Genomic DNA, 24,375 nt, shown 5'->3' on the forward strand with positions numbered 1-24,375 from the left:
TCGATAATCTATAACGATAGGCATCTTTCGAAAAAAGATTAGCGACATCCGTCTTAAATTCGTTCCTCGCGAATTCTATTTCTTTTTTTCTACACATAGAACTCGTGTCACTAAATTATTTTCTAAAAGTATAGACACTAATGCTAATCCTTTCACGGCACAGCTGATCACTAATTTTAAGACACCCTATAGGAAACATATACCGAGCTCCGCATAAACGTTAGCAAAAATTATTTAGAGTCAACCGTCTATTGATCGAAAGGTGAAAACGTAAAAATCTTACGACAGGTGTTAATTTATGCATATGTGTAACATCCGATCGGTACCTTAAGCTTCGCAACGATTCTCGATCCCGAAGAAACTCGAAGGATTCCTCTCCAAGGATGTGTTTGGCGCCTATAGAGCGGCGCAAAGAGGCCGAAGAAGACCTTGACTGGATTTTTTTCACGAAATCAGTCCGCGTTTAGAGCGTGCGGCTTTATGTTTTCAGCTAGCGTTGTTGCACTTACCCCGACCTAACCAGGGTCTGTGCGGGTGACCCACACCTTCGTATCGTTTACACAGACAACGAAACTGTTTCCACGCGAAATGTCTTAACCCAATTCCCAAGAACCGATCGCGAGGGGTTGAAAGCGCGTGATTGGCCAGATTCGCATTGTTTAGAGCCGATACCGAACGTGGATTGGCTAAACGGCACCCCACCTCCGTTCTTAGATCGGCTGACTCAACACGCCGATGAATAACGTCAGACAGTCGAATGGAGGGCCACGTGATCAAATTTATAGCGATTTTTTAAAACCGACTTTTGTATAAAAGGACCGCCGCCCGGTACATCCAGCATAAGCTTACCTACTTTCGAGAAGTAAACAAGCAACCCACAACCCAATCAACATGTTCAAGTTGGTAAGAAGAATATCATATTTTATATTACTTATTTCCATCGCTATACTAGATTAAATAAATAGAGTTTTACTTTGTCGATGTTACGTGGGTGGGCGAAATCGAACAACGAAACGGTTCTAACCAGCACGATTTCACTTGGAACAGATAGATATATCGCATACGTGAGCCATTCAAGACAAAACGGCTATATATAATTTAGCAGCGATAGATATTAAGTTTCATTTGATTTCAAGTTAGTTTTAATAGACCATGTACGAATAAGCTACGGCTTTCGTTCACCCTTTGGTTATTTCTTCGATCTTGGAATTTTTGACGTATTCGAGACAGGCATACCGATTAGAAAATTCTATAAATTTTCTAGTCTTCTTAACCAAAAGTATTACAAGGGGGCTAAATTATACCAGTTTCACCCGTTTTGATAGATACCTTAGCTAGTAACTGGTGGACGAAACACTAATATTTTCTCAAATGCGTATAGTACATAATCCTACCTATAGTATAGCATAATTATGCATTCGTATTCGCATTATGAATTCGTAAGACAACTTTCAAACGTCCTTTACATTTCTCGTTCAACGTCCAGCAAAATCGTTCTATTCGAAATTCTTTTTGGAAAATTTTTAGATTCTCGAGATACCTCTACAGCTTCTCCCTATTTTTCTAAACGCAAAACGGAATTTCTCGTCGGTGAGGCTGGCCTCCTCGGCTAATTTGCATATTAACCGCATTCGCGAGCACATTCATACGGAGGACTGGCTAATCGTTCGATCGAATCACCGTGGAACGTCGCGGCGAGGAAAATTCCTCCGTTCACTCTGATCTTCTTTGATCGATAAAGCATTCGATTCCCGCGGCAAACGCGTCAAGTATCGCGCCGTGACCTTTCCGAGTACATACATCGGTGTGGTTGTACGTTCACTCGGACGGACACCAGCGTTTCCGTCCGGTCACAAAAATCTACGCGAACGAGCGAAACCACTGAAGCATGTACATTGTTGGCCAACTCCAGTCGCGAACGCAGTCAGACAAAATGGAATGCGACCCGCACCACGGACACCGCGCTCTCGCTTTTTCCCCGGCTCGAAACCGATCTCGCGTACTCGCATGCTCGCGTGCCGCTCGTCCACGACACTTGCTTTACGTCGTTTTATTCCGATCTGCACGTTTCCATGCGATTTTTTCGAGCAAGGCGGTGTTATAGACGGTGTTATAGAAATATAAGTTTGAAGACCGATATTGATTCGTACGTAACGTAAATTTTCAGTAAGTTTTCGTACATTTCGATCAGATCGATTTGTGAAATTTTTCTTTAATCGTTGGTTGATATAATGTAACGCGATAGTGTCGACGTTATTACGGACATCGTGCAGATTTTGCATAAAAGCTTAACATGCTTGAGAAGAAGTAGAATAAGGTCATCGCGGACCAGCCGTATGGATTTAATCAAGCAGTCGGTCTTTCGTGAGATTCTACGATCAACAGACGCGTACTAATTCTATCATCCCCGAAATAGCGTTAATCGCCGTTGGATATTTCGCTTATTCTTTTTTTAATCATACCGCTTTCAAACTAGCATATCGAACTACTAAGGAGTATCAAACTACTAAACAAAATCTATATCGGTCAATTCATTCTGCGAGTCTCCGATCGTCCAAGAATCTTTTTCTCTAGGCCATGATTATCACCGTCGGAAGAACCACCGATCGTTCGAAACAATTTACTTTTTCATTTTTACTTTAGCCTTTTCCTTGTATCTTTCACGCCGGCGGTTCCAAGGACACCGGTAAACAAATGCGGGTCTCGAACACGACTTAACGCGATTAAAGCGTTCTCTTTGTTTCCACGTAAGACCATAATCGCTGAAAGATTAACGCTCGAATTAGATACACGACTGCACTGTGCTACGACTATTAACGAAGATAAGAAGCCGGTAGAAGAACGTAGATCGAGGATCTAAGGGTTGGTAAGAGAAGAGCCAGGGGTAAACTAAGAATCGCACGTGCTGTTTTCCCACAGGCTGTTCTCGCCGCCGTCCTGGCTGTCGCTACCGCTGCCCCTGGTGGTCTCACTGGCATCATCGCTGAACACGCAACCGGCCCAATTACGGCTCCCTTGGTCGTCTCGCACGCTGCTCTGGCACCAGCTGCCCACGTGATCGCCCAGCCTGTTGCCCCCATCGTCCGCACCGCTCCCATCGTCACCAAGTCCGTGCTGACCGCCGCACCCCTGCCCCTCCTTTCTGCGCACGGCTTGCATTAGATGACAACTGATTCTATCTTACTACCACCAAGTCACGACGAGACAGCCCCCCTAGAAAACACATACACACACATACACACACCTTTCTAATCCCTCGTAAATCGTCCCCACCTCCAAACCAGGCAAAAAAAAAACGAAGCAGCGAAATTGAAGGAAAAAAGCACGAAGGGAAAGATAGATCATAGCTCGAGGATGGAGCGAGAAGAACAGCCACAATCGGGAAAACTAGTAAATCAATTGTTTCATTCCTGGTCATCTCCTGATCATCGAGACGATGTCCAGCTTTTTTCGGGACACGATCGGTAACACGATCCGCGACGCGATCCAAAGATCAAGAATCGCGTCAGAATCGGCTGGTCTCTTTCCTTTCGGCGACCATTTGCCGCCCTGAGATCATCAACGCAATTCGGACATTCGCATCTCTATCATTGCACCATCATCCAGGACCCTTTCCCTTTGGTCATATGGAATTTTAATAAAATTTTATTTAAAAAAACAAACAATGGGATTCGTGTGTTTCGTTCTAGTTTTCACCGTGTTTCGTCTCGTTCCTCAATCGCTCCAACATGTTCCTTCTCCGATTTCACGCACCAAAAGAAGCTTGTCGGGACGAAGCAACTCCATCGGAGTAAAGTTTCGAACAAAGTACCCACGATCTCGAGCGTTCACCCTGCTTCCAGAATATATATCTTATCCGACGATAAAACAAGATACACGCAAAGATACTTTGCGTCCGCGTTGCAGTCGCAGACGCGGGAAACGAACGCCGCACCGTCGCGCCGTTACACGCAGATGGCCATATAAACGACGCATCCCCGTAAAAGACGTACGCGCCTCCACCCTGCTTTCGCATGAATCTGGCCTTCGACGATCCTTCCTCCGTTTTACGACTATCCCGAACAATCTCTCCCCTTTAGTCCCTTTAGATTTTCCATGCTTCTCCTTGCGAACAACGCTGTCGAATCTCGTATCGGCGGCCTCCTCTCGTTTCCATCGTTCGCGATACGCTGGAACTCGAGTGGAGCATCGCTTGCCAACCATCCCGCAGATTTTACAGTCGATATAAAAGACGACGAACGAGTTTGACGGTGAAATTAACCGGAAAAGGGAAATGGCTTTGGATTCTACTGCAGTCGTTGCGGCTACCGCGTGTTTTACTTTAAACTTTTACTTTAAACATCTCAAATCGGTAAGAAGTTATTCGTCGCGCAATTGTCGCCTTTGTGGTGTATAATCCTTAGTCGTAAAGATTATCGCACAGGTGAAGAAATTGGCTTGACTTCGTCATCGGTAGAGATACACGGATCCTGGGTGGTACCATTTGTAGCCATGAGCGTAGGATAGAGGCAGAGTCGCGGTGTGTAGAGGTAACACCTTCGCGTAAGGATGCCAGTAGACCAGCGGGGGTGCTATTACTGGCGGCACTGGAGCTGGTACAGCGGATACCGCCAAGATGGTCATGGCCAGCAAAACAATCTGTCGATAAGAGAAACATGTTATTTTGTATCCTTTCGGAGTTATTATTAGCCACATACGAATATTTACATTTCCAACGTATTATTAGTAAATTATTATTTTTAAAGTATTCGCTTCTTTTCCTTGGACCGAACATTGGACCGAAACAGATACAGCTAAATTCAAAAAGCGGCAAAAGTATTTATTTATACCTCATAAATTTAAACGGAACGATACATGTTACGAAATTAAATAACGATAAATTATGTGTTTTCGTTTAGTAGCCCATTTATTTGACGAAAGTATCACAGAGGCTTTATAAAAAACATCCATTATTCTATGTATAAATCGATGTTCGTATATATGCGCCACTTTATAGCTTTGTAAACACATAGTAATCGATAGTTTATACAGACAACACAGTATTTCTTTCGCATGGTTCGTAGCTCGTTTAAAGCTTACCGTTTTCATCGCTGACACGTATGTATCGATTATTCCATTAATAACTGTCAAATTAGTAGAAGATTTGTAGGAGTAGTCTCGTTAAACCGACCGTTATTTGCATCCTTAATGTTCACCATGCGACGAAAGTGTGAAGCACAGTCGAGTAAGTAAATAAAACTGTCCATATCGAGAAAGATATAGCATTGTCGATCTCGTTAACAAACGCTAGGTAGAACAGCGATATTTGATTAGTTTGTCAAGTACACCGCAACGAAATACGGTTTTAAATATAACTCAAGTATTTAAACCAAAAATAGATAATATTATTAACATCGATGTTGAGATTAAATTTGTTATCATAATTGTAGAGAAATGAGATTACAAGTGATAGATATAAATATTTGTCGTCGGTAATAAAGTACATCGGTTGAGACAGTGTCTGACCGTAAACGATCTACTTTCACTTGCTTCCTCGTATCTTCTTCGTCATCGCTTATCTCGATACTTTACTCGATCTTTCGAATAATAAATAGTTTTAATACAAAATTTTTTAAACCACATCGAATCAAAGTTATTCAAATTAATGGTAAATTTGAAAACATATAAATTTATTGGCAATATTAATCGGGATTGGCCTATTTTGCCATTTATCGTATTAGAAACAATTTCAAATCGTCTATCTACAAAAGTTTGGCAATTTATTCTTGTTACGCTTGATTATGTAACGTGTATCGAAAGTTAGTGTAAAAATGCTACTCGTGCTGGTGTACTCGTGTTGTAACGAACGAAATTAATTGGTATTTTTATAAAAGTACCAGAGATCCGGTGCAGTCGTCCAAATCGACGCTAGATGCAATTAAAAATTTTTTATGAAAAATAAAAGGTAAAGTATCTCGCTCAAACTACTACAAAATGAAACAAATGTCGTTATTCGAAAATAATAACGAGTACGGGTATTATTCTGTAAAATAACTGATTTACCTACTTTCAACGTAATGATCTGGCCGAAATGAGAAACGAACGTTGTAGGAATTTACGACATATTCTATCAAATTCACCGATTTCGTATATTACTTAACACGAACCGTTTAAAATCGGTATCGTTTGTCGTAACAGATACTCACCTACCCCGTACATGTAGTAAGTAAGCGCATATAGGGTATACATATAATGGATATACTTGCCAGCTTGAACATGTTAAACGTTTTATCGGCTTTTCCGTAGGCAAACACGAAAAGGACGCGGGTCGATACTGCTGTTAGCTCTACGGAAATCGAACTCTTTATATACACGCGCCGAAAGCTGTGTCGTCTTCGTTGTTCACTCCCACTCGTGCGCTCCCAATGGCCTCTGCAGCCTTCGTCATTCCCGATAATCCGTATCCGCGAATCGAACGATTTTTTCATCCTTCCTAACCCCCGTTCGTCTTCCCCTCCGCGGAATACACGGAGGCTGGCGTCGGAGGCACGAAGGTTAGCACTTTTGCGTTATAAATATGCAACGGGAGAGACGCGCGCCACTCGGAAGTAACAATGCAGATGGGAACGCGGACAGGTAGATCGGTATCAGCTGGACGTTGATTTATAGAAGGACTCTTCAACGTGGACAACGACGAACGGTTGTGTTCGTTTAATCGAAGGACGCGACTGTTCGCCGAGCGAAGCTCTCCCATTAAAATCCGATACCGAGAAAATCGAAATCGTTCGTGTCGGAGTCTGTTGCGAAGCGACGACAAGCCATATTCGCTAATGGGCGTGCCTAGATCCTTGTTGGAAGGATTCGAGTTGGACAGGAACGTGTAAGGATGAGTCACGTACCGGTCAATTAACGGAGGCGAGGAAGAGACGTCTTTTCGACCCTCTTTGATCGTTCAACTGCTTCCTTTGCTGTGATAAGACACCGTTTACCGTATATTCGAGGGAAACTGGACTGGAGTTTGCCGACTTCGAGCGATAGAAAAAGAAAGATAATCGAAAGGTCGTAACGAGCTACTGTGTACGAGACATCTCGAGAAGGAAGTTGCTTGCTACAACGATGAAATTTCTAGGATGATATTCTCTATCGGATCTAGAGACTTCGAACGTGATTACTTAACAAATTCTTAAGAAACGACACCTTATCTAGGCAAGACTCGTTTCATAGACCGCGATACAGGAATGTTGAATTGCCATTGCGTCGCATAAAAGGCGCATTGCTATACATATCCATTCTTACGTAGCAGCCGTGCGCCCGTCCAAGCGTAACGAAACCGACTGTCTTTCGAAATCGCCGATAGAATATATCGAGATTTCCATAACGGAGGCATAAAAAATGAACGGTTACGTTTCCCGCAGCACGACTCTGTGTCTGCGTAGGTGTATCCCAGCGTTGTAAAATCTCGATTCCTTCGTGATCGATAAACAATGACAACGTTCGCTCGTGCTAGAACGTCGTTATGCAGCAGAACGTCGCTAGCAGCTCGTTTTGGCACTTTCTTTGTGAGTGTGATGGGTCTCCTTAGTTGGAAAACCTCGTTTATCGAACTTGTTCCAGGGATTTGGAAAATATGCTCGATTCGGTGTTAGAGGAGGTGACCGTTTCTCCGATCTAGCGCATTGTAAAATGTCTAAGGTTTTGATCGACCAAGTTTGAAAGTCGCTCGCGATATATCACGTTAACTAGATCGATTGAAACGTAGAAAATATGTTGATTTCTACAATTTATAAAATACGTAATTGTCAATTTAACTTGAAGCACGTCCTCTCGTACAACTCGAAACGTATCGATTATCGTTTCACATTCCGAATTAACAAAATTTTTAACGAAAATTTACAGAAACCGAGTTGTCGTCAACCATAAATTCTCAACATCCTAAAATATACGCGAGTACAAAAAAAATTTTGGACAATCGCTAACATCGATCTGTCTGCCTGCAGGTTCCTGGCGATCTGGTGGCCCCTGAAATGCCAAATAACAAAGAGGCGAGCTCGCATGATGATAGTCGTGATCTGGTTCATCGCCCTCACCACCACATCTCCATGGTTGCTCTTCTTCGATCTGGTGTCGATTTACGACGACGATCCAGACCTGAGGCTCTGCCTGGAAGTGTGGCCGCACCCCGAAGACGGCACCCTCTTCTTCCTCATCGGCAATCTAACATTATGCTACGTTCTTCCCACGATTTTGATCTCTCTTTGCTATATCCTGATTTGGATAAAAGTATGGCGAAGGCATATCCCCTCTGACACGAAGGACGCCCAGATGGAGAGGATACAGCAGAAATCGAAAGTAAAGGTGGTGAAGATGCTGGTCGTCGTAGTGATTCTGTTCGTGCTGTCGTGGCTGCCGCTCTACGTGATCTTCACGGTGATCAAGCTTGGCGGAGACGTTGCCGAAAGAGAGGACGAGATCCTGCCTATCGCCACGCCGATCGCTCAATGGCTTGGCGCCAGTAACTCCTGCATCAATCCCATCCTGTACGCTTTCTTCAACAAGAAATACCGTCGTGGTTTCATCGCGATCCTCAAGAGCGGACGCTGCTGTGGCAAGATCAGGTATTACGAAACGGTGGCCATGATGTCTTCGTCGACGAGCATGAGGAAATCTTCGTACTACGTGAACAACAACAATAACAACTCATCGACCAGGCGAACCTTCCATGGACCGCCGGTGCACCAGGAGAGCAACGTTTCGTACATATTCAACCACACCGGCGTCTAAATTAGTAAACACTTCGTAGGGATTCGATGTATTCCGAGGCTGGCTGCCCGGAACGGGCTTAACAGTGAGCCGGTCCGAGATTCTGGGTCACGCGTGATCGTCACGATTGTCACTCGGATCGGAAGTCGCCGATTACGGAGTCCCAACCATGGAAGCACGTTGCTAACCCGCGAAACCGATCGTCCGCTCATTTCTTCTGTTCCTTCGTTTTTGTACACATCTTTTGATTTTGATCGCGATCGTATGTAACGCGACGCGTTCCAGTTCCCTATTGTCGACGCGGAAACGACGGTTTATCGAATCTGTCGTTTTCTATCGTCTCGCGCAACGTGCATCGTAATTTCATTGAAAACGAGCATGATCGTGTAACCACGCTGGTTTTACAAATAGATCTCCACGCGTCGTTGTTACGGATCCCTTCTTTGCCTCGAGGTATCCAGACTGGATGCGAGACATTCTTTCGGACTTACCTTGCGACGAAGAAACTGAGTAAAAAGATTCGACGAACGAGGACGTAGATCGCGTTGAGGTGCTCGCATACTTCCGAGGCTTTCTTCTTTTTTACGAGCACCTTTCTAGATTTTTAAGGTATTCACGAACAAAGGGACCGAGTTGTCTGCTTCGAGCGAAACAAGCGAAAAATGTGTAGAGGGAACGAGTAGAGGGTCAGGACAGAATTAGCAACTCCATTTGTTTGAACCTTTCGAGAGACAAGAAAGACAAACGGTTTAACACGATGGAAACTGTACGTCGATTCGCCTCGCTATCTACGGTTTCTGGTTGAAATAGTAAAAGTTCGGGCAATAAGAGTTTAGTTGACTCGACTAGTCGCTGATTAAAATTTCGTTCCAATAAACGCGGTTCTACCGTAAAAGGTACGTGAGTTCAATGCGTCATTGTACACCGTCACAAGACACGGTGTAAGTTGCTCGCGATACTCGCCAGCGTAATTAGCGTGTGAATACAATTAATAATTCCGAGAGAACGGCTGGCAGCGCGACACAGACCGTTTGCTATAACGATGCTTCTGGAACTGGTGGTCCATTCGTAATTGTACTTGTCGTCTGAACGAAGAAGGTCGCTAGCAAACTAAGAAACTGCGCGCACCGTTGACTCGTCTCGACGATTTACTCATAGGTCCTTAGGATAACGTAATACAGAAATTTATCCGTGCATTGCATGCTGCGATTTAAGTGACACTAATTGCATAACACCTAACGTTACCTTACACATTATTGGTATAGCATATACGTGAGTTATCGAGATAGAGATAAGAAGGGAAAACGAAAGAGAAAGTAAGCTAGAAGAAAGGCAGGAACAGAATGTAAAAGTGAAAGAGAGAGACAGAGAGAAAGAGAGGGAGAGAGTATTCGAGAATTTTTATTAAACACTACCTCCGTATGCGAGAACAGCAGATTACTACGTATATACATTACTTGTACTTATTATTCGTAGCACGGTCGACTTCACAAATATAATACATATACACGTATATACATATATATATAAATATATATATACATATATATATTTTCTTATCGGAACGTTAGACGATCTAGTTGATATTTTTTTTTCTTTTTATTTTTTGGAGACTTCTTACGGTGCCATACGTACACCGATGAATACACGTGCCGCGCGTATCATCGTGCAGGAAGTGAAAAATATTTAAAAGAACCGGTTAACGCGTATCGACACACCGACCAGACAGCAAAGTGAGTGCGCACGATGGTTCTAACGTTACATCGATCGAAACGATGGAACGATCAAACGATGAACAACGCTTTCGTCTTTGCCACATTGTCAAGTTGCCTGCCTCCTTCCGTCTCCTGTGATCCAATTCAACTCGTCGCTTATTCCACTCCCAAACCCAGTCGCACCTACTCGTTCCTCTGTGTGTCTACGCCGACCTAGAGAAAGGCGGAAGCGCCCGACTTCACAGTTTTGTCTCGAATTAATATCGACCGATTACGCGTGCGACGGATTAACGCGATCACTGGCGACAATAACGACCTTTTACGCTCCAGGAGGGCAGCTCCTGCCGCGAGTTAGTTCAAAGATCAAGCTACGTAAGTACTCGTGGCAAATAGTTCAACATCATAGTGACATTTTTTGTTAAATTTCAATCACGATATATCGCGACTAAAATTGGTGAAAAGAGGATCTATCGATTTGGATGATCTTCCATGAGCATGTGTTCGTATTATTTTAGAGCTCGATCTCTCCAACCGTAACGTCGAGATATTATACAGGGCGTTGTAGTTGTTTCCTGTCAAACTTTGTCACTATATCGTATAAGTAGGAGAAGAAGAAAGCTGCTGAACGTACACACGTATGTATGTGTATACGTATGTACGTTCGAAGCTTTGTTAAAAAGTTGTAATGAAAATATAGAATATAAAGGAAAGGGTAACAGAAGTATCGCTAGATTTTAATACTTCGTTTGAAAATGTTCATCGTTCCTGTCGATACACGACTGACTGATACAAGCTGTAAAAAAGTTGGATTTATTTCGATACTGTGTTTGATGATGGAGTTCATTTCGATTTTATTGCTACTCGGTAAATCGTTGATCCTTGCAATTAATACCACTTCGATATATCTTTCCTCAAAAGAGCAAAGTGTCGTTCCCTTTCCTTTCTGTAGTTTTGTTATAACATTTTGCTATACGAAGCTTCGAACAACCCTACATTCGTACAACATTCATTTTCTTCTTTGTGCTCATAGAACATACTGACAAAGTTTAGCCTGGATAAAAACAGCAACGCTTCGTGGTTTTCGCCTGTTTGTTTTCTAGCCACGTGTCGCTCGAACTCGTCAGCGAGGAACAACTTGTTGAAACACGTATAATTCGTCTTATAGTTGCTTAGTTTAAAGAGTCGTTATGAAATTGTGATTTTCCCGTTATCTATTCAAATTCCACGTTATTTCAACTACTTTCTGTACATTATTTTTGTTAAATTTATTATTGAAAAAAGTCGCGCATTTCATCGCAATTCGCTCGACAGTCCGCGCTAAACTGAACTTGCGATCTTCTCAATTTCCACCAAATACAAAATTATTCATTTTCGATGTCTAAACACGAAATTCGTAATTTGATTATTTCGTGTATACTCCGTCGATAAAGAATTAGGACTATTAATATCCATGTTCCACAAACGTTTGTTCCCCTTTAACGAGTTGCAGCGATTCGTTGTTCTTCTACGAGACTCTTATCGGGCATTCACGTAGCGCACATCCTTTCCTCCATGTCGGAGGATATCTTCGTCGATCAGCTGTGGATCGTTTTCCTCCAGCGAAGAATCCGATACGCGCGATAACAGCGAGATGGAAATCGCGACGATCGACGAAAGGAAAGGACAAAGGAAATGGAGAAAAAGGCAGCATGGGATTTCACGCGCGCTTTAACGCTACCGACGAGCATTATACCTCGATCCTTTGTAATACCGATGTAAGATGGTAACGTGTTAAAACGAAGAGCTGCGGGGTTTTATGATAGAGCAACTATTTTCGTAAGGTTTTTATACGTGGCGATGACAGGATCTAGATGTAACGAAAACGTATGCGAAATATAATTGTACAGACGGCTGTAAACGAGGAATACTTTATTCATATCTATCGTAGGCTCGTAACCGATGCGACGCCGACCGAGTCTTGCGTGACGTTTCTTAAAAAGTAACAAATATAAAACAGAGAAACCGTTAGAGATAAACGCGCGAAGGATAAGTGGCAAAAGCTAAGAAAAAAGTAATTGTAAAAATGAACGAGGAAGAAATATAGAAATAACAAAAGGACATACGAGTCGAGGAAGTAACTATAAATAATTGAGAAGCGACTGTATACTTACGTAAGCGCGGCTCTAAGCATCTTGTAAGTTAACAATCTACATATATCGTAAGAACATGATATTTATATAAATAGCATTTATGTATACGATGTACGCATATGTGTATATATACATACACATGTATACATTTATCGTACACGTGAAAACTAAACGTCTATCTGCTGCTGTCTTTATGTACATAATGTAACTTATCGTGTAATATTATTGTACATACATAAGTAACGTATATCATTGCTATATTGTTACTATATACACCGCCGTTACCTTCGTTCTTATTCGTTGCTCTCTAATCGGAGAGAGAAAATTCTTACTCGTCTCATCGAGAAATATCCTCATCGGAGAGCGAACGAGCTTGTTCACCGTTTTACCGTCTCGTGAGATACGTTTCGTGTACGCACAGTCAAAGAAAGACAGACAGACTTCTTGCTGTTCTAGAAAAGGAGTCTCTCTCTCTTTTTCTCTCTCTCTCTCTCTCTCCCTATCTCTCTATCTCTTTCTCTCTCTGTATCTCTATCGTTGGATCCATTATTATTCGATTAATTGTCGATAAACGCTCTCGATCGTGTATATGTTCGTTTCGATTGTACATATATATTAACCGCTGTATTTCGAGCACCGCCCATGCGTTCACGGTGTTTCGAACTTACTCGAAAGATTCAGATTTTATTAATAAATGTTATTCCAACTATTTTGATATATTTGGAACGTCACGCGTAAATGACACTGTTAATACTTATAAATACTATATTCGAACGTGTTCGGGTTCGTCTCGGATAGTACGCTGTACATTGTTGTTGGTATTTCCAAGTGTTTTCGTATTTTACGTACACAACTATTGATACTATTTTTTATAATAACGACGATCATAAACGGCTACGTCCTTAAAACGCGGAGGAGCGAAAACAGAGGAGAATGCGATCAATTGACTGTACGTATCGAGAAATCTGCATGACGCTCGACTGGTTGGGCAATCCCTCGAAAATAATTAGCGCGTCGCGGTTTCTAAAACGGGTCCTATCTTCTATACGGAACGTGTGCAATTTCAGAAATTGCACGATATTTATTTTCGTACAGATATACAGTGTACTTTCAAAATTAGGCGATGAACTTTGAGAACATACGACGATCCTCTGGATAAGAAATACGTTCCACGTTTGTAATTACAAGAAGGACGGAATTCTTTCGTAGACCGTGATTGCTCCTCATCTGTGGCGATATACCATGAAAATGTTAAGTGACACGACTGTAGCGCCTATAGCACGAATATTCCTGCAAAAGAAATTGAAGATTAATTTTACGATATCGTATAAAATAATTAGTAATTAAATTAATCGATATAGTTGAAAATGATTGATACGTAACACGATGTAGACACATGTTAAGATAAACGTATAATAGTCCTATGATTTTGTTGGAAGAGAACCTGATCTGTGTAATAAGTTTCCATATATCGCAATCAATTTTTTGAAATCGCGTGTACCTCTTTTATATCATATCACATCTGTGTCCGTATATTCGCAATTGATTTATCTATGGATAAAACGATCAGAATTGTTTCAACATCTTATACTTGGACATACTTTAAGAATCATGCTGTTTTCAAACTTTCTGCACTACCTTGGTTGGTACATTTACGCATATATTCTACGATAGGCTCTTCCCGTCTAATTAACGCTACACGGTTCGCAGACATTATAACTGAAAGAACGCGCGGAAGAACGAACGTGACGTGGAAGATACTTGGTCGATGATGCACGCGAGCTAAAAACAAGATAGAAACGTTCGTTCGTTTGTAAAGTGGTGTCAATGAAAACGCTGTAAAACATGGAACTCTTCGACTACATGTAAATTCAGACTTTGATTTTGCACAAAGACCTCGTCTCGAGGAAAAAATCTGTCGTAAACGCAACCTATGATCTCAAAGTTTGACCGCCTATTTTAGAATTCTTCTCGTCTACTACTTACGTAGAAGTAAGAACCACGTAGAACTACGAAACTCGTAGCACCACGAGAAAAACGCTATAGCGTTCGTAACGACTAAGTCGATGTACTTGGACTGTTGGAGGTGTTGCTTAGCCAGTTTGATCGTCAGGCCCGTATCTCGCTGGTACGACAACGTACCCGACGATTTCGTTTGCAAACGAGGCTGAATCGACTCTCAAAAGTAACCTCCAGATCCGTTCCTATGCTATCGTTCACGGTGGGCGAATACACGCGTAAAACGGATAGAATTACCGAATGAAAGTTTTTCTGTTGCGCCATAACGTTCGACGAATCGCTTGATCCCAGGGCTGATTGTACATTTCGTGTCTTACGATTAGTTGCTTGGTTTGCATGGCGGATCGACGGTGATCGAGAAACCGCGGATAGATCGATAACTGGCGATAAAATAAATAAAATTTTAATCACTATCGATTCACCGATATTAACGATGAATTACCGTGCGAGAGAGCCCGGGTGAAACTTTCGTTTATCACGACTACGCGATGCTGTTCTTGGCGAGTAAATTGGGCGAGTAACTAGAAACTAGAAACGATAACAAAATGTAATGATATAAAGCGATCGTGATCGAAGGGTGATTTATCGATCATATTGTTTTCCAAGCCTGTATAGCCTTTCACGTTTAACCGATAATCGGAAATATACTTGCATATCGATGGATTTGATTCTGACTCTAATAATAATAATAATCGCCGAGACTATGGGTCGCGTAAAATGATCAGAGAAACTTTTCTTTTCCTACATTTCCTTTTCTTCGCCTTTCTTTTAGAATTTCAACGCGATGGGGCCAAAAACATATGGTTTTTGAAAGGTTTCTAGATTTTCGAATGCGTGCAAATGTACGCGCTTTGCGGAAAAATTCCAACACTTTGATAGAATCGAGTTACGACATATATAAAAGTAACAAAATCAGATTTACAAAGGATGTATCGACGCAAAGTGTAAGAGCTTTTCCGCGAAATGTCGAAAACTTTCAAACGTGAACGATGGCCGCAGATATCTCGAGTCTCTATCGATTCATCGGATATTTTTCTACACGGGTTTGATTAGATTTTTCAAAAAAAAAAAAAAAAAGTGCGTGACGTGTGTGTAAATAAACGGGAATTTTAGAGGAGTATTGTATTATATTATTATTACGATATTATTATTACATTATTTACTATCAATTTACATGAAACGTTTACACAGACTAAGGTAACAAGATATTTATCTATAAATTTACATCGAAGAAAAGACAAAAAAAGAAAAAATGTCGAAGTTGTAAAGAGTTTTGGAAAGACAATGAATACATACAGGACAGCGAGCTCCGGCGTAAGCTAAGCTTTCGATTGTTTGTACAATCACCTCGATATGAAATATTTCTAATCCTTCAACTTGTAAAATAATTCCGATAATTCCAACATTTCTCTATGGAAAGAAAGCAAGCAAGCAAGAACAAAAACTAGCGACATACTTTATCAATGTATTCCTTTGTCTGAAAATACTTTCGGTTTTCCCTCCGTTCGCATCGTTACGAGTTGTAGAATATAAAACCACAACTTATCGAATCGCGATAGACGTAGAAAGAAAAGATTGGAATTGCGAACGATCGTCTCGAGAACGAATATTCAGAATTCGAGAATCGGATTCGAAACGTCTTCTCCCGATAGTTTTCTCGCCAACATCCTGGCGAAAAACGATCAAACGAAATTCCACTTAATGTACGATTAATAATCGCGCGATTATTTTTTTTAAAACAGCCTCTCGTTAACGTAGGGGAAATGAAAATCGAGCTTTTACTGGGTAGATTATGCGCTGCCGTGTTACACCCGAATTTCATGAACAAAGTCGAATAATACAACCTCTTGTTTTTCTATCGTTTCCTTCTCTCGTGTATATTTAACACGTGTATATTTAATAGAAGCGTAATACACCTAGCGAATATAGACGAAGAATCGCTTGCGAGAAAGTTTCCTCGAAAGATACGACGTTTAGATGAAATAATCGATAACTTGCTGCAAAATAGCGATCGATTTACGCCACATCGTTGATAATGACGAAAAAAAAGAGATAAAAAAGGAGCGAAAAAAAATGATAGAAATCCTTAATAATCGTTAATACGTTAAGTTTAAGAGCTGATTTCGGACAGCTTCTCTCGATCGGTTCGTAAAAGACGAAGAATGGTGGAATCTGCACATGGCAGTTACAAGCTCGCGTCACCTCCTTCGGAATCTTTACCATTATCGTTATTATGATTATTACCATCATTGTCGCTATCGTTATCGTTACCGTAAAAAGAGGAGATTATCATCGCTGTAATTGCCCTTCGATGAGCTTTTCGACTTTGATAGGCGATTCTGGAATTTACTTGTTGGATAGAACGATTTATCCGTGCACCATGATAAACGTAGGTCCTTCGGTTTAAGAGCGCAAACTTCACCACGAAGAAAAAAGAAAAACATAAATAAATAAATAAAATAAAGGAAGCCACTAACGTAGGCGAGAGAACAATCTTTCAGTTTCGTTTTATCGTTGCTTTGATGGGTACGCGTGTTATATGGATAAGCGGCATTATCCGAATAACGATGAAATAATAGAAACATACTAGGTAAGGAAATGTTTGCAAATGAAATTGATAAGTGTTTTAATATTGTATCGAAATGTGTGTGTATGTACCAAGTAAAAAAAGAAGACAAAAACAGAAAAAAAGAAGACAAAAAACAGAAAAAAAGAAGAAAAAACGAAAAAGAAACGAGAAAAAGAGAAACACAGAGAAACGTTACCAATGTCGATGCCTGTTGCCCTGGCCCTTCTCCTAACTGCCCTCCTACCCCTCTGTCCCCGTTTTATTCGCTGTAACCGTATTACGATATTTAAAACACTGTACGATTCAAAGCCCTCGATACGTAAAGATTTTGCGCGGGCTGAGTCTTCGTTTGTTGTACGTTTCGGTATAGCGTCCGGACATTGCCGCGGGACGACGATTCAGTGTCGATCGGCCTCTAGAACGTTTCATCCACCCTCTAAATAACGTATTCAGCGGTGGAAGTAGCAATAAAACTTTCGTTTGCTTCCCCTATTTCTAACTATCTCTCGATCTCTGGTTGTACAATTGAACAATTGAAAATAGAGGCGATCGCGACAGTGAGTCACGCCCCTCCCCCCGCCCCTCATAAAGATTAAATATAACGAGTTGCGAATAAGTATACGTATTTTCTCAATGAAAATGATAAAAGGATATGTAATAAAATACTTCCACTGTAAACTTGTCTTGTTCTTTGTGTCGCGATACCTATGATAATTTAATTAATTCGATTAATTTGAAACGCGAAAATACACGTACATTGTATGAAATTCCATTGCACGATACAGCAGAGCCTGCCTTATTCGAACTAATAACGAGACAAAGTCTGGAATTTTCAGATAATCGAACGATCGCCTTTCTTCTGTGAAACTGCTATAAAATTACGATTGTTCGAACAAAGATTCAGATTAATTTCCATAAACGTTTATGATCATGTTGATCATATCTATCGTCTCTATCATATTCGTTGCTAGGCCACATCATTTTTCAACCCCAGTGACTCTACAGAGTTGTATTCTTTTTGTACTTGGAACCATCGAATCGCTTTCTCGCACGCCAGAGCACCTCGGCGTGAGAAGGTACATCTTCGTGCTGACCTTCATTCGCTGTTTCCATTCGTATAAAATCGTCATTATTATCGTCGTTGTAGCAACGAATCCATTCCATTACATCGGTATTATTATTGTGCAAGCATCGCATCCTGGTATTCTACGCAATGTAGCGACAACCTCTTCGTCCTTCTCATCCATTTTCCTTTCTTGTCCGTGTGTTTGTTCAATTTCGTTCGACAAAAGTTTCCGCCATGCACTTTCCATTATGTTGCATTTTTAATACTGGACCAAGCGTTTAGCAACACGTCGCAACAATACCCACGAAAATCGTCGCGTTTTTTCGTTCCTTTAGACGGAACAAAGCACATATTCAAACGCATTTGCATATTACAAAATGTACGTACCGATATATAAAATAGATAATAGTATACCTGTTAAAGTATGTCGCTGTAGAATTGATATTCATTTTGCAATCGAGAAGACGCTTTAACCGTGTTAACGCAATATCAATATCGCGGCAAATACACATCTTTCTACACCATGTCACGACTCTGCATTCGAAGACAACTACATGCATACATACAACTGCGCTGTTCCTCTAAACGACTATACGTCATATCGTAATTTTTGCTTCTGGCGATAAGGTAATCGATACGTGACAAACTACTAGGTGTACATTCGTTTCATGGTGTAACAACCACACGCACTTACCTTGTAGCATATATGCATAATATATGATTCATATTTGTTTTATATTCGTCAATTGCATATTTGTTCCCTTTTCTCTTTTACGTACGAAGGTAAAACACGTATCCATCAGAAAATGTCGCATATTCAGATAGATCAAAGTGATTGTCTTCAAGTACTAGTTACCGCGTGACTTAAGAATCGAAAAAATAGAAATTGACAAGGAACTATTGCTATGCCAGCTGAACGATACACAGACATGTCCATCAAAATGTCAGAATTTCTGCTAAAAATCACAGGTCTCTCGAGAACGACGAACAGCGCCGAAGAGACCAGAAGGAAATTGACGATAGTCTATACCATCGTTGCACTCGTTTATGGAGTGTACGTGAACGTAGTGGATATTTCTCACAGTATGGATAATTTAGACGTGAGTCTAAAAAACATTCTGCCCTTTCTATAGGAATTTTGTGGTTATTAAATTGTGCATGTGTAGTTACCTGCACAGTGTGTTTGTAAACAGTACAATACATTTGCGGAATTCGATATACGTATGTACAATAGTTGGACAGCTTTGGAACGTTCTTTCCTTGTATTTTGAAGGGTTTGAGAAGCGTTTGCCCAATCGCTTGTCCAGTTATATCAAATATTCCTGCCACTTGAACTTACTACCTGTAAAAATATTATTATATTGTGAAACTGTTCTTTTGGAAATGTTACAAATAATTTTTTCAGCACTGTATCTTTTTGGCTTCTAACACATTGAACATAGTATTGGCAATGTTCAAACTTTCGGTAATAAACTTTTATAAAACAGAATTCTCGGATATGATCGTGTATGCGCAAAAGCATTTCTGGCATTTCAATTATGACGACAATGACAAGTTACTTTTCGAGGAGTGCGGAAGATTTTGCAAACTGTGGACGGTATTTCTATTCTTTGTTACACAAACCGCCTTGTCTTTCTATGCAATAACGCCAATCTCCGGTAAGTTGATCCAGTAATGAAGAGACTAAAGAAATCTTCTTTTTTTACACAAAAAACATAATTCTTCAAATAATGGAACGAGGCACCTATATTTTAAAATACGTAGTAAAAAACTGATCCAAATTATGGAAATTGAGGGAGCCAATTTAAAAATCGGCCTGAGAAATAACCCCTGCAATTGGATAGAAACCTAAATTAATTCTACTCAAGTCTGACTTCGAAACAAACATTTGTAAAAATCAGGATAATCCTATAAAATTCATATTTCACTGTATTTTAGCGAATATTGGAAACAATAATTCAGAGAGGTTGCTTCCATTCAAAATGTGGGTCAATCTGCCGCTAACTGTGTCACCTTATTACGAAATAATGTTTGCTCTCGAGGTATACCAAATATTCAATATGTATATTTCAAGATGTCGATCATTTCCTGACTCTCTAAACTTCGAGACTTTAATCTCTAAACTTTAAGCTTTCGATAACTATGCCTTTTATTGTCAGAATAACTTTTCATTTTATGAAAAAAAAAAAAATAACTCGTGTAACAATTGCTTGCTACACGGTCGCCGGTTTAAAAGCTCTCGAAAACAGAATGAGGTAGCATATATCGTAATAACTTGTCATCGATGACTCTATGATTAATTGCTATTTACATACACAGTTACTGGCCGTACAACAAATTGGCGCGAGCTATATATGCCCCGACAACTTCTTATGCGTGCTAAATCTACACGTGGTCTACCAATTTCGTATGCTGCAGAACACGTTAGTGAATCTATGGTCGAACATCGACGAGCGAACAGATATCGTCGAGTACTCGAACGAATGCTACGTAATGTTGAAAAAATGCATCCGAAAACATCAATCGTTGATCGAATTCAGCGCTAAACTCGACGACATTTACACACTGCCGATCCTCAGCCACATGGTTATCTTTAGCGTGCTGATGTGTTTCGACACGTACGAGGTCATTCTGGTACGTGTGAGCGATTTAAAACGAATTAACTAAAAAGCTATCGTGGTTACGCCATATTTCTCAAATTAACAATTTAATAAAATTAGACAGGAGCGATCGAACGCTTTGCTATTATTCGGTACCTACTAGATTTGAAATAAAAGCTATATTGCTTACGGTGGTCACTTAAAAAATTTGTACGTAGGCGGACGTATCTCCCGGAACACGACTCATTTTCTTCTTCCACATGATCGGCAGTTTTACCCACATCATTTTTTTCACGTATATCTGCAATGGTTTAGTAGAGGAAAGCACGAATATTAGCACGGCATCGTATTCAGGATGGTGGATGATTCTGCCAATGACCGAAACAGGCAGGAAGATACGGAAGGATACGAGAATAATGATTATGAAATCGATGCGACCGTGTTATCTGTCCGCCGGAGGATTCTTTCCCGTCACTTTGGAAACATCTACCGCGGTATGCAGCAATTTCTTTCTTTTAATTCCATTTACTCTAAAAATACCACATTTTGCAATCCGGTACGATATGTAACTGTTTTTTGTCCTTAAATAAACAAAATTTGAATATAAATCACGTATGTGGTATCTTGGAAATTACGTGACGTAAATTTTACTTACGATACTGTACGCGTCATATTTTTGCATTTCTGCCTATTACGTACACGTTTTTACATATCTGTAATTATAATAGAATACGTATGTACATGGAAAATTGTAAAACACCTTGATACAATTTCTTGTTACAGCTTATAAGCTCGACGATGTCATACTTCACTCTCATGAGAGAATCGTCTATAAAAGCAGCAGCGGAATAGTTATATAAATGCACGGACTTGCACAATAGAAATATACAATGCAAATATACAATGCAAATAAATTTCAGTATTTATATCTACATACCTACAAGAATAAAATTGAATTAAAATTGAATTATCGAGTGATATCACCGAACGAACAATTTCCTTGTCATCGCGTTAAAAATGAATAGGATTCTTTCATGCGTCGTAACTTTCCTTGCATTCGAAAAATTAACGAAAGATTTTCGGAATAAACTCACTCACAAACTTTATCCCCTCGAAATCCTCTGCAGCTACTTGATTTACGATATTACGTTGAACAATCGTAAGAGTTCCATCGAGTCAGAAGACAAAGCACTCATCCATCGCTTAAATCGAGTGAAATCAGTGGCAGACCATCTTATGTACGATCACAATCGTTCCTCGTTCTTTCTATCGTCACTTGTTCCATTCAAACTCCCTCGAATCGTGAATAATGCATCTTCGATTACGTTGCAACGCCTACACTTCACACGAGAACAGGACACGTTACAGGCAGCTAAGCGAATTGTTGATTGGCATACACGCAAATCGTCAGAGTGTCGTCACGATTAAAGACCCTGCGTCTAACATCTCGTTAAAGATCGATCGGCTATAGTTGACGCGATACTACATCGCCCTTCCTTCGATTATTCGACGTTCACCGTGCGAATGATGCAGAATCACGACATTTCGATAATTTGGGCAAGTTTTCTAATGAAAATCGTAGGCCTGTGGCTAGCGGCGAATCGAAATGAACAACGTCGCAGAGATTTCGCGCTTATCTACACGGTCGGAGCGCTTTTCATCAGTATATGTATCGCGATCAGAGATATCTATCATACTTGGGGAAATTTTAGCGTAAGTGCGCAACGGTTTCGCTTTGATCGATTCCTCTATTATTCTTTATCCTTCTGTGCTCCTATTACGTTAGGAAGAAAATATCGTATCGAACTAATTTAGAATTTTTCTAAGTTTAAATTTATAAGTTTTCTAATTCTAAGTTAGTAAGGAACTTTTAAACGTAGTCTCGTTTAGCTGATAATGCTAATTGAAATCGAAAGAGTACTGGAAGAAGAACGAACAATCTACAAACGTGCTTCGTACCATTCTCACGTGTACATATCTATAATTTCAGGATAGCGTTTTTATCTGTTGCAATATTTTATACGTGACGATCGTTTTCCTAAAGATCGGCGTAATATACAAGCACAAAATAGAGTTCTTTAATTTAATTACGTTCACACAGAAAAATTTCTGGCGTCCGTATTACGATCCACAAGAAATACTAGTTGTAGCTGATTGCAAACGAATATGCAACATTTTCATTATTCTTATGATCTTTTGTACCCAAGGCACTTGTGCCGGTTACATGGTAACACCGCTTATAGGTACGTAAAAGGGCATATCTTTGTATCCACTGCTTATTTATATACACAATTACGTTACATATATTATTACATAAATATTTTTTTACTGTTCAGCAAATATAGGAAGAAACGAATCTGACAGAATACTACCGTTCAACTTGTGGGTCGACTTTCCTGTAGGAACGTCCCCTTACTTTGAAATACTATTTACTATACAGGTACAGATATCTCCGCTAATTCGTATCTCCTCCTAATTTTTTAAAAGATCGTATTTCATTCTAATAACGATTTCGTAATCGTATTTCTAATCGATCGCTTATCGACTAGACAGTAATAAAAATATCCCCTGTTTAACACCTTAACCTACGATTTACGTTTGAGAATTTTGGGCCGAAAACGTAAACAAGCTATTATATATTATATTATATATTATATTTGGCTCGATCATCGTACTACGGACTATGCCCGTAATATTTACGTTTGGTCCGATCATCGTACTACGGGCTATGCCCGTACTTGTAAGTTAAGGGGTTAAAATATAATTCGATGAAACCGATTTTTATTTATGCAGATACTCTGTGTGTACCATGTCGGTGTGTGTTACATTTGTTTCGACAATTTGTTATGCATCGTTAATCTTCACGTGGCCAGCCAATTTCGCATATTACAGCATAGGCTGAGAAGCATAGATAACGCGACGAAGAATCAGATAGAAGAATACGAATCGGATGCAAGATTATCGTATTATTCAAATATGTGTTGCACGAAGTTGAGAAATTGCGTACAACAGCATCAAATGCTTATCGAATATTGCAAAAAGTTGGAAAATATCTTTACGTTGATCGTGCTTGCCCAGGTAATGTTTCTTGCCATGGTAATATGCCTCGTGGGATTTCAACTACTCCTGGTGAGTTATTTTTTTGAGATATTTTATCGAGCGAGATATTTTAAGAAGTCGCCTCGTTACAAGTTATTCCAGTTACTTACGTTCAAAGTTATCTTTCTACGTCGTTATTAGGAAACGTTTCGCGTTAAAAAATATACGTAGTAACCGTGAACACGGAAGAGCAACGACGTGCCGGAACTCAAAATCCAGTCGATTTTTGTCGATCATTGTGCCATTACCGTTCGCTAATATCTATTCCACCGATCGATCCCTCTGCTTTTCGTTCTGGAGAGGCTGCTTCACACTCGTTGTCAACTAATCTGATTTACCTTTATCCTGCTTTGACATTCGCCTTTGAATTTTCGTTTTCTTCTTAACGTCTTCTTTTTACTTTCCTTTCTTTTTCAATCTCGTATGTGTATATTGTCGA

The 24,375-nt window shown here is 40.2% G+C and overlaps 4 protein-coding genes across 4 annotated transcripts in view; all 4 read left to right on the forward strand.

Annotated features, from left to right (window-relative positions):
- The window catches only part of LOC117214931 (neuropeptide SIFamide receptor-like), a 62,858-nt gene extending 45,683 nt beyond the window's left edge, over positions 1-17,175 (forward strand). The window contains exon 3 of the mRNA XM_033461295.1: positions 7,977-17,175. Within this exon, the coding sequence (XP_033317186.1) occupies positions 7,977-8,760 (784 nt within the window). The 3' untranslated portion in view covers positions 8,761-17,175. The remainder of the gene's footprint in view (positions 1-7,976) is intronic.
- LOC117214939 lies at positions 762-3,296 on the forward strand. Its single transcript, XM_033461319.1, has 2 exons — positions 762-903; positions 2,920-3,296. The coding sequence occupies exons 1-2, from the start codon at positions 892-894 to the stop codon at positions 3,160-3,162; spliced, it is 255 nt and encodes an 84-aa protein (XP_033317210.1). The 5' UTR covers positions 762-891; the 3' UTR covers positions 3,163-3,296.
- A 1,991-nt stretch (positions 17,176-19,166) lies between the features above and the next one.
- LOC117215103 (odorant receptor 30a-like) lies at positions 19,167-21,689 on the forward strand. The gene is made up of 6 exons (XM_033461539.1): positions 19,167-19,337; positions 19,643-19,895; positions 20,176-20,279; positions 20,557-20,871; positions 21,056-21,331; positions 21,621-21,689. Exons 1-6 carry the CDS (start codon positions 19,167-19,169, stop codon positions 21,687-21,689), a joined length of 1,188 nt encoding a protein of 395 aa, XP_033317430.1.
- A 675-nt stretch (positions 21,690-22,364) lies between these two features.
- Positions 22,365-23,966, forward strand: LOC117215114 (the record flags this gene model as incomplete). Its single annotated transcript, XM_033461547.1, has 4 exons — positions 22,365-22,550; positions 22,939-23,080; positions 23,174-23,277; positions 23,631-23,966. Coding segments are annotated over exons 1-4 (768 nt in total), but the record flags the coding sequence as incomplete, so codon positions are not given.
- Between the last annotated feature and the right edge of the window lie 409 nt (positions 23,967-24,375).

The sequence above is a fragment of the Bombus bifarius genome, unplaced genomic scaffold (genome assembly GCF_011952205.1).
Source record: "Bombus bifarius isolate JDL3187 unplaced genomic scaffold, Bbif_JDL3187 scf7180000007971, whole genome shotgun sequence".
Taxonomy (NCBI): Eukaryota; Metazoa; Arthropoda; class Insecta; order Hymenoptera; family Apidae; genus Bombus; species Bombus bifarius.

Coding starts and splice junctions, on each gene's coding strand:
- LOC117215103 (XM_033461539.1), top strand. CDS start 19,167: ATGTCCATCAAAATGTCAGAATTTCTGCTAAAAATCACAGGTCTCTCG. Junction 19,338..19,642: donor ACAGTATGGATAATTTAGAC/GTGAGTCTAAAA, acceptor TAATTTTTTCAG/CACTGTATCTTTTTGGCTTC. Junction 21,332..21,620: donor CTTTGGAAACATCTACCGCG/GTATGCAGCAAT, acceptor TTCTTGTTACAG/CTTATAAGCTCGACGATGTC.